The sequence below is a fragment of the Myodes glareolus genome, chromosome 1 (assembly GCF_982192425.1).
Source record: "Myodes glareolus chromosome 1, mMyoGla1.1, whole genome shotgun sequence".
NCBI classification, from domain to species: Eukaryota; Metazoa; Chordata; class Mammalia; order Rodentia; family Cricetidae; genus Myodes; species Myodes glareolus.
Window position 1 is genome coordinate 135,289,869 of NC_142026.1, and position 17,960 is coordinate 135,307,828.

Consider the following 17,960-nt stretch of genomic DNA (forward strand, 5'->3'; position numbering starts at 1 on the left):
AGAGCACAGCCCACAGACACTGACTATGGACAGTCAGACAGGCATAGAGCCTAGGGATGGGGCTTCTGGTCTGTGAGGATCAGCTGGCCTGTGAGGATTAGGTGGCCTGTGAGAATTAGCTGGCCTGGATGGTGCTCACAGCTCCTGATGGCTCATGACCAGGTGGGAGACAGTGAGGCCAAAGAATAAACTGAGAATCACAAAAGGCATTAAATCATCTGTTGCCTCTGCCAGCCCTGAATTGGTGGATAGTCCATAAGAAAAGAGTCCTGCCTGGTGGTTGAAACTTCCTTCCCCGACATCCAGAGGATCCGAGAGTAAAACATGAGTCATTATTATCAAAGCTGTTGGGAAAGCTCCAAGAGCACAAACGCAGTCACCATTAAGGTGGGTGGGAGTGAGTGGTCCGTCTGTGTGTTTGGGGCAAAGAGGGATTCATGCAGGGTGGGTGAGCCCAAGAGCTGTCTGAACCTGCAGGTTATTTAAAAAGCCCTGCAGGTGTCTCACCTACCTGTCTGCTAGGTAGCCAATCCCTATGGCACCGATGAAAAACCCCACGTTCACTACCGACTGGAACAGGTCCAGCATCCAGGAGTGAGCACACACTAGGTTAAACTGTCCAGATGTGAGGTGTGGTCCAAGCCGGGGGAGGAGCAGGAGGGAGAGAGGGAGAAAATGCTGTTATAATCTTGTTAGACACAGTTCAGCTCAGAGAGTTCTTTGAATATTCCCAACTGGGAGTCCTGGGAGCTCCAGGGGTTCAGCTAATTAGTGGTGCTACTTACTCGACTATTTCTTGAACCGAGTGCCAACAGCCCAGCTGTTTCCTAACCCATGCTAATTTTCTATAGACCAGCAAAAGATTTCCCCTGAAATCCATTTAGCATTCCATCTGGCAGTGGGAGTCGGGCGTTTGGCTAAAGCGTTGGCTCTATCGACTGAATGCAGGCAATGACTTGACTTACAGACAAGCCCATCTTCTCCCTTCTAGTCCGAAGACACAGATATGATACATCTGTACAGCCAGGGAGCGTGAGATTTAAGATCTCTCAGCTGTCTCTTATGTTAAACAACCGGGGGATTCACAGAGTCCTGCCAACGACCGGGTACATTTTGTCTGTTGTGCTCGGAAGGTGGGTGGAGGGCGACCAGTGCTGTCCTGGCAGGCAAGAGAGATGGCCTTCTAATCTCACCCTGCCTTCTTATTCTGCAGTCTAGAGCACATCTGAGTTCTCCTGCTCTGGCCTCAGTTTCCCGATCTCTGTACAAAGGGATGAGGTGAGTCTCTGCAGAGCTCTTTCAGAGTGGTATCCTGGAGCCCAGCTGTGACGTGGAGCCTGTTTCAGATCCCCCACTAACGGCCAGGTCGCCCTCAGAGGACCCAGGCGGTCCTTTCCAAATAGCTGCTGAACAGCTTCCTCTATGTCTGTAGGACAGTTCCGCAGTCAGTTTCCACGCTTGGTTTTCCTCTCCAGGGAGTGAGACCCCACAATTAGCTCGTATGTAAGTGTGTGTATGCATGCATGTGAGTGTTTATAAGTATGCAGACCTGCAGATGGGGTCAGGGAGCAGTCCCAGTTGCCGCTTCTCAGGCACCATCCTCATTTTTTTTATTGATATGGGGCCTCTCACTGGCCTGATTCTGGCCAACTAGGTTCAGCTGGCTGACCAGCAAGCCTCACGAATTCAACCGTCGTTGCCTCCCTGATACTGGAAGTATTATCACGTGCCCACACCTGGCTTTCTCTGCGGGTTCTGGGCATTAAACTCAGGTTCTCAAGCATACAAGGCAGGGCGCTTTACCTACTGAACCATACCCTCAAAAGTAACTGTATGTTTTAAATCACTTTTATCACCATTGTATGTGTGTGCATGATGTATGTGGGTAGGTGCGCACCTGTCCCTGCATGGATGTGGAAGTCTGAGGACAACTTTGTGAAGCTGGCTCTCCTTCTATTTTCACAGGGGTCTGGGATTGACCTTGAATTGTCAGACTTGCACGGCGAGTGCTTGACCCTCTAAGTCACCTCGCCTGCCCTTGTGACTAGGCTTTTTTTTTTAAAAATAAAAATAGTTGTACCATAATCTAACCCCCAGCCCCAAAATTTCCTTTGAGCATTTTGACCACACTAAAGAGGAACACATATCTCTGGAGAAAAAAAAAAAAGCACATTTTATAACACCCATTAGCAGAGCAGCTATCAGAGGAGGGCCACACTTTTTGGTGGCCTTTGTGTGATGGGACAGGCGGCTTCTGGCAAATGTGAATCCTAGAAGCATGCCCACATCTGACATCACTTTTAGGCATCCGGATGTGTGTTTGCTTGTTGCTTATGGCCGAGACCTGCACATACCAGAATCATGCCTGGCAGAACATTGAAGGAGCCTCTGGATAACCACCTCAGAGGAGGGAGAGGCTGCTTATTTTAACAAGGAAACTAGGATTTTACAAGGCATATGAGTCCAAAAGGCATGTCTGGGCAAGTATAAGAGCCATGTGTTTCCTAGTTCAATCATTTGCTTCGTTTGCATCCTGATCCCTGAACTCACTTACCTCGGTGACGATGGAGGAGCCGGGAGTGTCGTACGCCCAGCCATGCCGGCAGGGGCTCAGAGGCAGGTGGCTCCTGTTGGTAGCCAGACTGGACAGTGGGTCCACACAGTGAAGAATGCTCTGGTTCCAGTCCACCTCATACTGCATGCATTGGCTGAGGAAGGAGGCCTCGTCTGCTGACCCCCGGCCTGGCACGGTGTAGTTCAGCTCCTCTGCTAGGCTCCAGCCACATCTCTGGCTCAGTTCAGCCATCCCAGGACTCCAACAGCGGTGGTTAGGGGTGAAGCCCAGGAAAACGATGCCCACATAGATGGGAGTGAAGGCACCTGAGAGCAGAGCTAAGAGGAAGAACGTTTGCTTCTGGAAAAGGTGGAACTCCCCTATATGTTCTAGAATATCATCCACCGTCGGCATGGCTCTCGGAGGCAGCTAATCCTGAGGTTTCGCCTGCAGGACTCCAAATGCTGCTGAAGGTGGCCACAGTCAGCTCGGGACGACTCTTGACCAAGAGTCAAAGGGTGAGCGTTAGTTTACTTTAAAGAGGGACCAGCCTTCGGGTCAGACTTTCCTTGGGCAGGACAACTTCCAACCGTACCTCTCCAATGGGGGAAGATCTTGCTGCCCGGAAATGCCCAGAGCAGGCCCCGGAGTGTGATGTGTTTACTGTAACCTCATTCTCTGGGAGTCCGTCTCTGCTCACACCGGCTCTACAAACAATCCCTTCTCTGTATCCCACGGGGAGAAATCCGAGGCCCTTAGCATATCACAGCTGGTTAATCTTTCTTCAGCACATTAACTGGCCAGAAAAATTAATACATCCTCCGTCACCTACACAGCTAGCTTCTCCTACAAGGTGGGACAGAGACGGCATATGCATTCGGTTGTGCATGCCCAGTGCAGTGTGCACCAGGGTCTGGGGTCACCTCCAAGTGTTTTTTGCAGGTTATGGATCCTTCTTGAGCGACATGCTGTGGCGGCTTGCTTTGATGTCCCTCAGACTGACTCATTCTGCCTTTTCAAAGGCTTGACTCCAATTAGGCATTCTCTCCTTTCAGCCCTGATGTGTCCTTCCTCTTCGTCCGCTTGCGAGGAAAGAATAACACATTCATCTCACATCTAGGTCAAGCGCTAATACAGGGCCTTGGTGTATCTGCTCCATGGTCACTTTGTTGTTGTTCTCGGTCACCCATCTGTGTTGGGTTAGGAAAGGTCCTTCAGGATGCTGGTGAGGACATCTAAATGCAGTGGAAATAGGCATCTTTCCTACCGGACAGAAGGATCCCAGGGCACCATGATGCTGCCAAGCAAAGTAGAGAAGCATGCCTGCTGACAAACCTGATAAAAATAGGAATGTAACTCTATTTGTCTGTCTGTTTGTCTGTCTGTCTGCCTGCCTGCCTGCCTGCCTGTCTCCTCTTTCTCTGGTCCATGCTCCCTGTCTCTCACTCTTTCCCTCTTTTTGCTTTCCTACCTTCTTTCTCCTCTTCCTCCCCCTCATCCTCTTCTGTTAAATGATCAGTGGGTATAACTGCTCAGTCCAAAGGCAGTGACCCGTGATAGTCCTCCTCCCTGCAGCGTCGAGAGCTGGACACTGGTGAGGATATCTGTGACCGTTTTGTCTGCCTCCCAGAGGCATTCCACTGCCTGGGCCCCTGCAGCCCCTTGGCCATCTGCTGAGTGAGAGACATTTAGGGATTTCTTCAGAGGTGTCCAGACATCTTAGGCGAGTATGTCAGGAGCTGAGGCCATGTCTGTTATTCACTGGGCAGGCTGTGGAGTGGGCTAGTTCAAAAAGTGACTATGATTGACAAGCCTCCCTCTACATCCAGGGACTGGACATGGTCCTGGCTGCCTCCTACCTGGCAATTCACAAGCCCTCACACCTGTGATTGACTCATGGGTACAGCCCCTATCAGGACGCCAGATCTTCATGGCCATGAGCAAGAGGCCTCCAGGTGAGAGTCAAGGAAAGCAACCTGTGCCAAGGAGCGATGTTGAAATCCATCCGGAACTAGAAGGAACGATCAGATAAGGCCAAGGCAGGTGCTCGGATCCCTTACAGTGTTGGCTCCACAGTCACGTGACACGTTCCATTGAGACGGTAACACAGACATGAAACCCAAAGCTGAGCAACTGTGAAATCAATGCTATTGGTGACAGCCTAGAGGACAGCCGAGCCACACGGGCAAGCAGCAGCTCCATGGTGCCCCACAGGGAAACCACAGGAGCTACTCAGTGCTGGGCATTTCAATCTGGGCATCTTGTGTCCTTGTCACTTTATTTGTGGGCAATTTCCACATTCAGAAATGTGACCCGAGGGCAATCTGGGGTGTTGATCATTTAATCCACACGAACGGATAATTTATTGTAATTAACTGCAGAAGTATATCTCAACTTCTATCAGGTTCCTTGTAACATAAATAAAACATTGTTCCCAGGTTTCTATCTTCTGTTCAGTGCTGTAGGTGAACACCTGCAATCATGCCAACCTTAATTTTCCCAGATGCCACACCGGAAGGCAGGGCTAGTCAAAGAAAGACGTTGGAATAGATACGGCCTTGGTGCGAGAGAATTGTTTGTATTCTGTCAATCTGTTTATTCTGAATAAACGCTGATTGGCCAGGCAGGAAGTATAGGCGGGTAAACCAGACAGGAAGTAGAGGTGGAGCAAAGAGAACAGGAGTATTCTGGGAAGCAGGAAGTTCCCTCCACCACTCCTGTACAGACCACTGAAGAGGCAGGATGTAACCTGCTAGCTGAGAAAGGTACTGAGCCCTAATGTCGATAAGAACAATGGGTTAATATAAACTACAAGAGTTAACAAGAAGCCTGAGCTAATGGCCAATCAGTTTATGGCCAGCCAGCCACAGGCACATTTGAGACAAAGGGCAGAGCAGAGTGAGGGGGCTGGGGGTCGTTTGTCACACAGGTTTCAGGAGATAGTGTCTGATATCTTGGCGTCAGGGCAGGGCATCCCTTACCCGTGTGGAGCCAACCTGAAACAAGAATGACCAAAGTGGATGGCTTTACAGAGGCAGATTGTGCGTTGTCATCACAGCTGGCCAAGTAGGTCAGGAAGGACACGATTCGCATGAGGTCCTAGCCATGTCACAGGCATCCTTGGTAGTCAGAGCTGATGTGTGTGACCACACAGGACTAAGCAGGTCCACCCTTCCTCCCTTTTTCTCCTCTCACCCTCCAGGACTATCACAGCCATGTGAGGCCCACAGATGGACACAGCCTCTTTGACTTAGAGCTGTAGACTCATTATGTTACCGGATGGGACTGCTTACTTGAGAAAGCTTCTTAGTGGTATATAAGGATTTATCTTCTGGAACTTTCCTCTCATTGGGATATTATTCTCCCAAAGCAGGCTGAATAAGAAACTTTCTCATGTAGAAGTTCCAGTAGTTGAAGACTTCAGAATCTTGTTTTTTCCAAATTAGGCATTGCTGCTTCTCCGCAGCCCCGTGGCAGCCATGGGGCAGCCCTGGGGCAGCTGATTCTGCCTGTCTCTGCCCCTCTAGTGTTGGGATTAACAAGAGTACCACATCTGACTTTTTGTGTGAGTTCTAAAGCTTGAATTTAGGCCTTCATGCTTGTACAGTAAGTGTGTGACTTGGCTACTTGCACGTCCATAACATGCTTTTTACAAAGCGGATCCAGATTAAATTATATTTAAAAAAATCCACAAAATCCAAGATACCTATGAACCATTCAGGGCTTCCTGCCTCTCATGCCTCTGGTAGCTTCCTTGCCCATCTTTCAATGACTTTTTATTACTTTCAAAAGATAAATCCAGTCAGCTCTCTTTATTATCTTTTTACAGCCTGACCTCTCCTGTGATGCAAGTTGGCACACATGAAGTCAGATTTGTTAGGATGACCTTGGCCCACAGATACCTGTAGTTCGGGAAAGAGAAAGATAAAAGAACAAAGGACTTCTGGTCCATGGGAGGCCACAGCCTCAGCCTAGGTACAGGACTTTGGCTACACTAAGTATGGTGAACTTTCCTTTTTTTTTTTTTTTAAAGAAAACAAGCTGTCTTTTTTCATTTTACATATCAATTCCAGTTCCCACTCCTTCACCTTCTCCCATTCCCCCCACCTTCCCCTCCACCCCACCTCCCCATCCACTCCCCAGAGAGGGCAAGGCACATTGTTTTGAGGAAGGACCAAGGCCCTCCCCACAGGCTGAGCAAGGTATCCATCCAAAGAGAATGGGTTCTAAAAAGCCAATACAAGCAGCAGGGACAAATCCTGATGCCATTACCAGTGACCCCACAGTCTGCCCCAGTCACCCACATTCAGAGGGACTAGTTTGGCTCTTTGTTCCTTCCCTGTCCAGCTGGAGTTGCTGAGCCCCCATTAGTTCAGGTAAACTGTTTCAGTGGGTGAAACCATCATGATCTTGACCCCTTTCTCATATTCTCCTCCCCCTCTTCAACTGGACTTTGGGAGCTAAGCCCAGTGCTTAGTTGTGGCTCTCTACTTCCCATATAAATTAGACCCATGTATGTTTTTCTTAGGGTCCTCTTTGTTGTCTAGGTTCTTTGGAATTATGAATTATAGGCTGGTTTTCTTTGTTTTATATGTAAAAGCCACTTATGAGTGAGTACATATGATAATTGTCTTTCTGGGTCCGGGTTACCACACTCAATATGATGTTTTCTAGATCCATTCATTTACCCACAAATTTCAAGATGTCGTTATATTTTTCTACTGTGTAGTACTCCACTGTGTTTTTCTGCTGTGTAGTACTCCACTGTGTAAATGTACCACATTTTCCTTATCCATTCTTCGGTCGAGGGGCATTTCTTGTTTCCAGGTTTTGGCTATTACAAATAATGCTGCTATGAACATAGTTGAGCACATGTCCTTGTGGTATGATTGAGCATCCTTTGAGTATATACACCAAAGTAGCACTGTTAGGTCTTGAGGTGGGTTGTTTCCTAGTTTTCCGAGAAATCGTAGAAGCAAGGCTTTTCTGTGTAGCCTTGGCTGTCCAGGAACTCATTCCATAGACCAGGTTAGCCTACTGAAGCTCAGAGATCTACATGCCTCTGCCTCCTGAGTGCTGGGATTAAGGTGCATTATCATGTCTGCTCTCCACTTCTCGCTTACATAACTTTCCGACTTTGGGTGTTATGTAACCAGCCAGCTTCCTGTTCCTGTTGCCATGCCCTTCCTGCCATGATGGACGGTATCCACAGTCACAATAGACCCCTCCTTCTTTAGGTTGTTACTGCTGGCCTATTTCATCCCAGCAAAAGAGAAACAAAGACAACAACTGGCTTCGCTTATAGCAAAACGAATTCAGTGACATTTGTTAAGCATGGAAAGGAAGGCTTTTTCAAAATTAACTTTGTGAATGGACCAGAGAAATGGAGTTTGGCAACTCTGAATACAATATGGACAGGTGGGAACTTTTGCCCCATCTATATTATTAACTTTTTTGAAATCTTAAATATTAAAAGTCTCTCTCCAGTTCTTCCCATACTCCCCCACTTCTCAAATTCATGTTCTCTTTTTAAAATTACTATGGTCACACACACATACATAAACACACATATATATGTGTATACATACATAAATATATATAAATACAACCTCACTGAGCCTGTTGAATATTGCTCGTATGTATATGAATTCCAGATTGACCACTGGTATTGGGTAACCAGTTAGGTTATCTCCGCAGAAGCCCGATTCTCCCTCCCTAGCTGCCCGTAGTCCTCTGACTATGGGTGGGGTCCCCTGATCACCTCTTCTCACATTAGCAAATCCGTTGGTGTTGCCATTACTCAGAATTTACTTAGGCAGTCATGTTGTTGAGGTATCCTGGGTGTAGCTTCCACGTCACTTCTAGGAGATCCAATCTTGCATCAGACGTCCTGGTTCTCTGGCTCTTATAACCTTTCTGCCCTCCCCCACCAATGATGTCCCTGAGTGTTAGGTTTAAGTGTTGTATTGTAGATTATCAGCTGGGGCCAGGCACCCTACAGTCAGTTGTTCTCTGAATTTTGACCAGTTGTGGTGTTTTGTAATGGCCTCCATGTGCTGCAAAGAGGAAAGTCTTTGATGAGGGTGTGGCTCTAAGGATGAGTATTTAGAATGAAGTTAGAAATTGTGCTGGTCTAGTAAAGTGGCGGTCGTAGGTCCTGCACTAGGGTCCATGGCCTTAGTAACCACAGGCAATGGGCTAAGATCAGTGAGCTTGTTAGCCCTGGATAGCTGACTAGGTTTCCATGACCAGGCATTATATCCCTATTATTGAGTGGGCGTTTTGTCCAGTTAGACAGTTGTTGGTTACCATCAAGATATAAAATCTAGTGTTGTATGTTTAGGGCTATTTTACCATGCTGGTCACAGCTGGGTATGATTACTGATTGCTTCCTTCCTTGGCAGCTTATGCATCACCTTTTGGTACTATGAAAGAAGCAGATGGCAGGGATGCACAGGACATTACTGAACAGCAGCATCCAAGGTTGGAGGGAATGTGACTAAAATGACTTAATGGGATTCGAGGTACTAGTGTCCTTGATGTGTGATCCCCACTCACTGAGGTGTTAGTACTCTTGATGTGTGATCCCCACTCACTGAGGTACCAGTACCCTTGATGTGTGATCCCTACGCACTGAGATGTTAGTACTCTTGATGTGTGATCCCCACTCACTGAGGTACCAGTACCCTTGATGTGTGATCCCTACTCACTGAGGTACCAGTACCCTTGATGTGTGATCCCTACTCACTGAGGTGTTAGTACCCTTGATGTGTGATCCCCACTCACTGAGGTACCAGTATCCTTGATGTGTGATCCCTACTCACTGAGGTGTTAGTACCCTTGATGTGTGATCCCCACTCACTGAGGTACCAGTATCCTTGATGTGTGATCCCTACTCACTGAGGTGTTAGTACCCTTGATGTGTGATCCCTACACACTGAGGTGTTAGTATCCTTTGATGTGTGATCCCTTCTCACCAAGATACCAGTACCCTTGATGAAGACCTAAGTTGGGCTAAAATGTGACAGAAGTGTTTTTAACGCTTTAGGAAAGTTAGGGCATTTACTTTGCATAAGGAAGCTGTGTTTCTTTTGTTCAGATGTTTCCATGGAGATGGCTATCATGTCTTTCTCAGGCATTTACCGCACTTGGTACCGGAAACTCAGGCCCAATGACAAACTTCTAATGGAACTATAGTTCATAAGGTAAGGACAGATATCAGCGAATCAATCCCACACCAGTTATGTTTTAAGGGGTTATTTATTTTGGGGGGTAAAACTTACATACACCATAAACCATCAGGAAGGGAGCCTAGTCGCTGGAGCAGGAGCCGGGAGCAGGAGCCGGGACCAAGCACCGGAACCAAGAGCCGGAACCAAGAGGGCCTGATCCGGATCTGTTTCTCTTTTTAAAAGAAAAATATACCACGCCCCAGTGGGCTGGTATTTCAGCAGCTATTGGCTGACGGAGCGGAAGTCGCTCCCTGCTGCATTGTGGGCTCGTATTTCAGCGACTATTGGTTGAGGCAGCGGAAGTTACTCCCACAACAGACAGATGGAATTCAGGTGAGAGTTTTTAGGAAAATGGGGATGTTTGAACAAGCTCTGTGTGAAGTTGCTATATCCCCTTTCCCTGATTTTGTTATAGGGATGGGCATTTATACCTGACTGGGCACTCGAATCTACCATCCTTACTATATTAACTGGACATGCCTGAGCTCCACGGTATTGACAAGAAGTTAGGGTGCTGGTGTAGGTGAATTCTGTGTGATGACCCTTGTGGATACAGTCAGGGGCTTGGGACCAAACCCTATGAGTGTCTACCAGCAATGATGACTAGACTTTTTCTGCTGGACAGGCATTAACTAGCTTCCCATGAGACATTAATTGAAGCTATGCTGAGGATTGAAGACTCATAACCGGAAACACCCATGATGTTTTGGGTGGTGTCGGAGAAATTTTCTGCTGGGTTGGAGGTACCTGAGGAGTTCCATAGAGAGAAACAGTATATAGAATTGCTTGAAGGTTAAAGGGAGGTAGAAGTAGGGAGCACCCCGCTCCAGGACTGACTCTGGGAATGCAAGAGCTGCTTCTGTACTCAATCATCACTCTGACAGTGCTCCGTATCCATCTGTCAGTCAACCACCCGGGAGCTTCTCAGTTCATGGGTGACAGTTCCAGGGTAAACAGATGATATTTGGGTGGGCATCACTGTAAAAACAAAGGAGAAGAAAATTAAGAAAACAAACTACCCTAGTGGGCTGCATTGTATGTTCAAGAATTCAGTATTGGTAAATGTCCTGTGTTTGGGTTTTACGGCCTCATGAGCAGAGACTAGTAGTCAATGGGTAATTTAATGAGAGCTATTCATATGGAACACAACTTTATGGGAATTATCATGGGAATTTTGGGGGTATTTAAAACAGAATACATTGGTGCCCATCACAAGAAACCCCTTCCAGGCTCAAAAGGTACCTGTGACCCACAAGCAGACACCATTGTGTGTTCATTTATGGTGACCACCTAGGCCCCTGAGATGAGTGGACACAGACAGCTCCATCAGGGCTGAGATAGATTGACTGGGAACACATTGTTATTGTATCCTCTAAGGCAGACAACGCAAGCAAGAACTATACTGTCTGCTACCAAAAGACAGGGACTTTTGATGGCTCTGTGACATAGTGCCTGTGGGTAAGACACCGGACAGACTTAGCAAGTCAGAGTGATGCTGGTCACCTTAGGGGCTCCATGTGGGCCTTGTCAGGAGTGGACCCTGACTCTGGGCTTCACTTCATGTGTCTTGAAGAAGACACAGGCATTCAGAATGTCACTGAGAAACCATAATGGAGTCCATGCTTCAGTTTGAGAAGTTTGTCATCATTTATTCAGACCAAGAAATGCAACCTGCAGTGCCCAACAGTGGGGAGAAGCCTATCCGCCTGTGAGTGAAGAAGCTGAACAGGCAATTGAGACATTAATTGTTTCAAATAGGCAGATAAAGCATGAAGGGCTGGCTCACACCTTCGCAAGTGTGTGTTCACATACAGCATGAATGAAACTGATGGGTAGTCCCCACTAGCTCATCCTGGTTCTCAGGGACCTGAAGGCAGGGCTGGGAAGGATGCTAGCATGGCTATTGTTGCTCGGGAAGGACTGTGCTGACGTAATGACCATACTGTCGGTTTCCTTTCTCCCTCATATCACTTCAACTTTTTCTTATGTAAAGCAGTAGTCTTAAAATGAGGGCTATGATTGAGTGCTGAAAGCAAACATGATTCCTAAGCAAGAAACCACTGTTGAGGGCAGAATTCCTCAGGGCCTGGTGGGGTGGGCTGTGCTGGGCTGTGCCTTCAACCCCATCTGGCAAAGTCTGTGCCAATGCTGAATGTCTAGGCCCAATGTCTAGGTGCCTGTGGTACACACAGCTCATGCTGGCCCTCACGTCAGAATGGGAGTGGATGGAAGGGAAGCCCCTGCTAGAGCAGGATCACTGCCTACTGTCCAGATCAGTGTGCAGCCTAATTGTCCCTTCCCAGGTGGGAAAGTTTGGGTATTTAAAAAGTGGTATCTGGGGTTGTTGCTCAGTAGTACTGTTTGCCTATATGTACAAAGTTCTGGATTAAATCACAAGTACTGAAAATAAAATTAAATCAAGAGTAAAAAAGTAAGTGTCCATAGCAACTGCAGGCAAAGGGATCAGTAGATAGATTATGTAAAGGAGAGTCATGCTCTGTTAACACCCCAAAGACGGCCAGGGTGGGAGCTGACAGGCTCAGTGATTAAGAGCATTGGCTACTGCCATGGGACAATGGTTTTTTTTATCCAGTCACTTGTATCATTTTTAATAAAACGCTGATTGGCCAGTAGCCAGGCAGGAAGTATAGGCATGGCAACCAGGCAGGAAGTAGAGGTGGGGCAATGAGAACAGGAGAATGCTGGGAGAGAAAAGCTCAGTCTGCAGTCGTGACCCAGGTGCAGAGGACACAAGACGTGACTGCCTCGCCAAAAAGAGGTACCAAGTCACGTGGCTAACACAGACAAGAATTATGGGCTAATGTAAGTTATATGAGTTAATAAGAAGCCTGAGATACTAGGTCAATCAGTTTATAATTAACATAGACCTCTGTGTGATTTCTTTGGGACTTAATAACTGCGGGAACCAGGCAGGACAGAAAATTCAGTCAACAGGCTGCTCTTCCAGAGGACCCAGGTTCGATTCTCAACACCCACACGGTGACTGACTGTCAACCATTTGCAACTCCTGTTACAGGGGACCCAGTGCCCTTTTCTGACTCCTATAGGCAAACCATGTACATGGTACACGGTACACATACACACAGGCAGGCAAAACACACATGCACATCCAAAGTTCAGAGCCAAAGAATTGTCTCTTAGCTCCGTCACACTAGACACCTGGGAGGGGACATTCTGCTGAGATCGCAGCTGTTGCAGGAGCAAGCCAAGTAGAGCAAAGGTCTGCAAACCTCAGTAGGCATCTGTGCATGCTGTGATGGACTGGGCTCTAAGGTGAGAACTGTATGAGAGTCTCACTGTGTGTCTGTCTCTCTCGAGTTGTGGATCATTTTACCATAAAGAGCCAGGGCTCTAAGATCAAGGGTGGACTGTGATATGATAATACATGAAGAAAGATCACGCTGAGAGATGGCTCTGTGGGCAAGAGGACCCGAGTTTGACTTTCCAGAACCTACGTGGGCAGGATCACTGGCTAGATCTGAGGTTAACTCCATCCTTGTCAGAACCACACTGTGGAAAGTGTTCTGGGGTCAGTGAGTGGAGCAGGAGAAAAAAGCGCATCCTCTACCACCCACCTTGTTACTGGGGATTCCCCTCTTTTAAACCTGGTGGGCAAGGAGTCCGCCGTCTCCCTTGGTCATCCCTTCTAAAGAAAGCGTTCTGTTAGAACGTGTTTAAACATAATCACAATTAAAAGAAAAGGTGGAAGGATAGGTTACTATTACATTCCCTCCAACTATTCACTGAAGTTCTGACCTCCAGCATTTCAGGATGTGACCTCATTTAGAAACACGGATGGCACAGACTTAATTAGTTAAGATGAACTCATGCTAGAGTAGGTGGGCCCTGTCCAACGGGACTGGCATCCCTCCCGGAAGAGGAGAAGACTCACAGATGGAGGCAGAGACTACGTGCTGTGGCTCCAAGCCAAGAAAAACCAGGGGATCACAGCCGTGACCAGAAGCTGGCAGAAGCAACGCAGGATCCCCCTGCAGGTGTGGGATGCGGCGAAGGCCTGCCAGCCATGACCTCAGACTGCCCTGTAGAACTGCAGGAAGGCGTTTCTGTTGGCTTAAGCTGCCCAGCTGCGGCGTTTTGTTACAGCAGCCACAGGAAGCTAACACACCCACTGGAAGGGAGTCAGTGGGTCCGCAGCGCTCAGTCTTGGGTCTCTGCTGTGCAAATGAAGGGGGCTCCTTTTTGATGGTCTTGTGTGAGTTTCCTGGGTGTCCACAGTCTCCGCTCCCTACTTTTGAGGGTAGAGCCCGCCATGGTGGGAACGTGGGTATCCTCCGAAGCGTCACCTGTTGGGACCCATGGGTACTTGGAAGGGGTTACAACTGGGGTGGTAAATTTTGATCATATATAACTGCAGCCTGGCTGAGTCTGTTCAGCATTAGGTTAGAGATGCTCAGTCAGCACAGCACTTACATTTGAGCCATGAAGACCGCACTTTGATTCCCAGCACCACGTGAAGAGGCCGATACAGTGATTTATAATTACAGCAGGCAGAAGGGTCCCTGGGGCTTCGAAGCCGGTCAGTCTAAGTGAATCAATGACTCCGGGTCTTAGGGATGGACCCTGTCTCAAAACAACAACAACAACTGCAAGCTAGAACAGCCCCCCACCCCCAACAAGTTGGATGGTGCCTGTCCTCTGGTCTACACGCACAGGGGCACACATGTGTGAGTGCCCACCTTCCCCCTCCCAAAGTGCATTTACTACTCTGATAAACCCATCAGAAAACCGAAACGCTGTAAGATGGGGTCATCTTAAACCAGGGGCTGTTCAGTTTGAGAGGCGAGAGCTTCAGGAATCTGTCCAGTCCTGAGGACTCCATCCTGGTGACTAATAGCATAATAATAATAGTACCGTGGAGATTCTCATGCATGTTCTTGCTCCTGCCACGTGAGCCACTCAGCAGGAACGTTCATCTGTGGAACTCTCCTGTTACTGACTCTGCCAGCACCTTTAGCTCTGGCATCTTGGCCTCTAGACCTGTAGGCAATAAATTTGATTTTATTTGTCTTGTAATTTACCTGACCATGGACATCTTGTTAGAGGAGCAGAAAGTGAGCCTCTATTTCTTTAACTTTTCTTCTGTGTTTTTCCGTCTCCTTGTTTTTGTACTGAAGGTTGTGCGTGCTTTCAGCTCTCCGGTTTTCTGGCCTGTGGGCTGAGCCTGCAGGCTCGCGTGCCCAGGGCATTTTACTTAGTGACTGAATTTGTATTTGGAGACTTTTCCATTCCCATTTATCTTTTTATTTTTCTTTAATTTTGCATTCTTGGATTACACATTTTAAACCTTCCTTCAGACTTTTGAAACATTCCCATCATGTTAGTTGCCTTGTAAATTTGACAGAATTAATGACAACGGAGCTTAAATAAAGAGAGGCTGATTTGGGCTCACAGTTGGAGGAGACAGCCAGGCATGGGGGTCAAGTCACAGCGGCAGGAGCTAGAAATGGCACAGCATCTGCAGAAACACAGAGAGATGAATGTGGCGCTAGCATGCTGTCCTTTTTCGTCTGGGACCACAACCCACATGCATGCTACTATCCACATTTAGGGTGGATTGTCCCATCTCGGCTAACCTAGTCTAGAGACTCCCTGCTAGACAAGCCCACAGGTTTGTGTCTGGTGGTTCCTGGTCCTGTCGAGATGAGGTCGAGGTTAAGCATCACACTCACAAAGTTATTTTCAAGTCCCCTTACGTCTGTCTTCCTGGGTTGAGGGGTGGGATCATCTCACTCTTTGGTTTTGTATGGGGATTCTGTTGCAGCTACTCACGACTTACAGGTTTGAGGGTACACATCTGCCCCCCCCCGTCATTAAACTCCAGCACCAAGAAACTACCACACCCATGAGTCAGAAACCCAAAAGCCACATATCCAGTTCCAAGTTCCTCTAGTAGCCTGGCTTCTAGGAGCCCCTTCTGCACTGAGGTCTCTATCTAATGATGCTCTACCCAGCATTTTTCTGTCTGCTATGGACACCAGTGTCAGCTGTCATTTATGATGTGTCTACTGTGCGCTCCCTGTGGCTAGACACCGAGGGTGCAGAAAGACACAAGGCACAGCCTCTCCCCGCAGGAAAGTCCAGCAAGCTAAAGAGAAGCGAAATAGAGTGTGTGGTAAAACAACCATGGTGAGGTGTGGAGCAAGCCTGGGGGAGGAGCTTCCCGCTCAGGCTTCGGGAGAGATAGAGGATGAGACGCGGGAGGTAGAGAGAGAAAACATAATCTTCCAGTCCTAGCTTCTGGAAAAGACACAAGAGCATTTTGTAGGGAACCAATTTCCACCCTGGTTTTCTTTTGAAGGAGTGTGCAGTCACCAAGACCTCACACAGACATTCTCACAGCCTCCCTCCCATGGGATGGGGCTTTACTGAGCTGAGTGCTTACTTCCAGCACCGAAGAAGTTATTATTTGATGAGCTATGTCTTTGGGAAGCGTAATCCCAATAACCATCAAGGTGACTTCCCAAAAATTAACGCTACTGTCAGTATGGGTTCTATGAAAGGCCAAGTGGAGGCACCCACCAATGAGGAGGCACCCCCCACTGTAAATGTTTCTTAGGGTTCTGCTCCCAAAGTCTTAGGAAGTTTTATTTTTTTTATTAAAACTGAGAGTTTTAGTCACATATTTTTAGTATGGTATAAAAATTATTTATAATGAAAAGAAATAATTTGGGACAATTTCAAACAAGGGGCCCAGAAGAGAAGACACACACTGGGTAGTCTGGAGGACTGTCCTTGTCAGGTGTGGATGTCACCTCATGGAAATAGCATCTGATACGGTTGAAACCAGTTTTTTAACCACAGCATGAATTGAACTTGTGGCTGGGGACACTCTGCATACTGTAGTGTTTTGTAGTTTCTCTGCTTCCAGTTAAGAGGCACTAGAAGCCTCTTTTCTTGAGTCAGGACACATGGGTGGCTCTAGATGAGAACTATTAGGCTCAACCCTTATTGTAGTGAAAACAAGTGAAGGTCCAGAGAGGGAGGGTCATGTGACTTAGATGACTTAGCACCTCTATCCCTGCCCCAATGAACAGCCTGCTAGGTAGCATCTAGTCCTCTTTGAATGGTGCTCTGCTGTTAGGGCGCTATGGACCCCCAGACCCTGAATTTCCTCTGACCCCCCCCCCCTGCCTGCCGGAGTAAACAACTTGTTTTCCTGTGCTTGCAGCTGCTCGGAGCAAACAACTTGTTTTGCAGCTGCTCTGAGCATGAGACCCTCAGGAGTTCCTGATGGCAGGGGAGTGGTTTCTGGTGGGCTTGCAGCTGAGCGTTAGGGCTTGGAAGGAGATCCTATATAAGCTGCCCTGGAATACAGTAAAGGGGGCATTCTTGGCTGTGTGTGTGTGTGTGTGTGTGTGTCAGTCTCCAGGCCCTTGCCCGACTCACGAACCGTACAGTAGTGCGGGGCTCGTAGAACAGGCATTGAGCTACACCCTGGGCTCAGTCACAGAGTAATGAGTTAGGAAGCCTATCTTGGAGGGCTGAATGCAGCCAGCTTGTGCTGTTTGCCTCTAGCAGGAGTTCATCTCTAGCTTGTTGAAGAACTGAGATTTCTTGATATTTCAGTGCTTTTTTTGCTTTTGCTTTTTAATTGATTCAACAGCACCCACACTCCTCCCGGGCTCACCCTTTCTTTTAGGACAGTGTCTGCTTACCTTGCAATCTTGTGAAAACATAACCCCTTGGGCCAGGCCCAGAGGGCTTTTGTGCGCTTGCTGGTTCTCTGCAAGCTGGTGCTGGTGATCGGGTGACCAGATGCTGGCCAAGTGGTAAGTGGATCCATGCACAGCCTCTCTCCTCTGATAACGAGGAGTAATCTGTGTAAGGTTAAAGTTCCCTTCGTGAAAACATCCACTTTTACTTGAGACATTTTCTCCTGGTCAGTATATTCAGAGGCCTGGGGGATTAAAAAATTCACTTATTTGAAACCCGGTGGTCCTGTCCTTTGACTCTAGGCCATCATATTGACAAACAAGTGACAGCAAAGAGAGAATTAAACCAGGCTCTAGAAGGTTCTTCTGGGGCTTGCCCTGCCAATCCCTATGAGACTGTCTCATCCACAGGTTATTTAGGGTCACCGGAGGCTTGGATGCTGACTCTTCTCAGACCTGTTGTCACTTTGTCTAGAGACT

General features: G+C 47.8%; 1 protein-coding gene and 1 long non-coding RNA gene across 2 annotated transcripts in view; one reads left to right on the plus strand and one right to left on the minus strand.

Annotated features, from left to right (window-relative positions):
* LOC125391412 (solute carrier family 22 member 2) overlaps positions 1 to 2,968 on the minus strand; it is a 44,172-nt gene extending 41,204 nt beyond the window's left edge. The window contains exons 1-2 of the mRNA XM_048420762.3: positions 2,555 to 2,968; positions 512 to 615 (exon numbers count right to left, since the gene is read on the minus strand). Of these exons, the coding sequence (XP_048276719.3) occupies positions 512 to 615; positions 2,555 to 2,968 (518 nt within the window). The remainder of the gene's footprint in view (positions 1 to 511; positions 616 to 2,554) is intronic.
* LOC146895786 (uncharacterized) lies at positions 2,941 to 4,994 on the plus strand. Its single transcript, XR_015001217.2, has 2 exons — positions 2,941 to 3,072; positions 4,384 to 4,994. It is a non-coding gene; the product is annotated as an uncharacterized LOC146895786 (long non-coding RNA).
* The last annotated feature ends 12,966 nt before the right edge of the window (positions 4,995 to 17,960 follow it).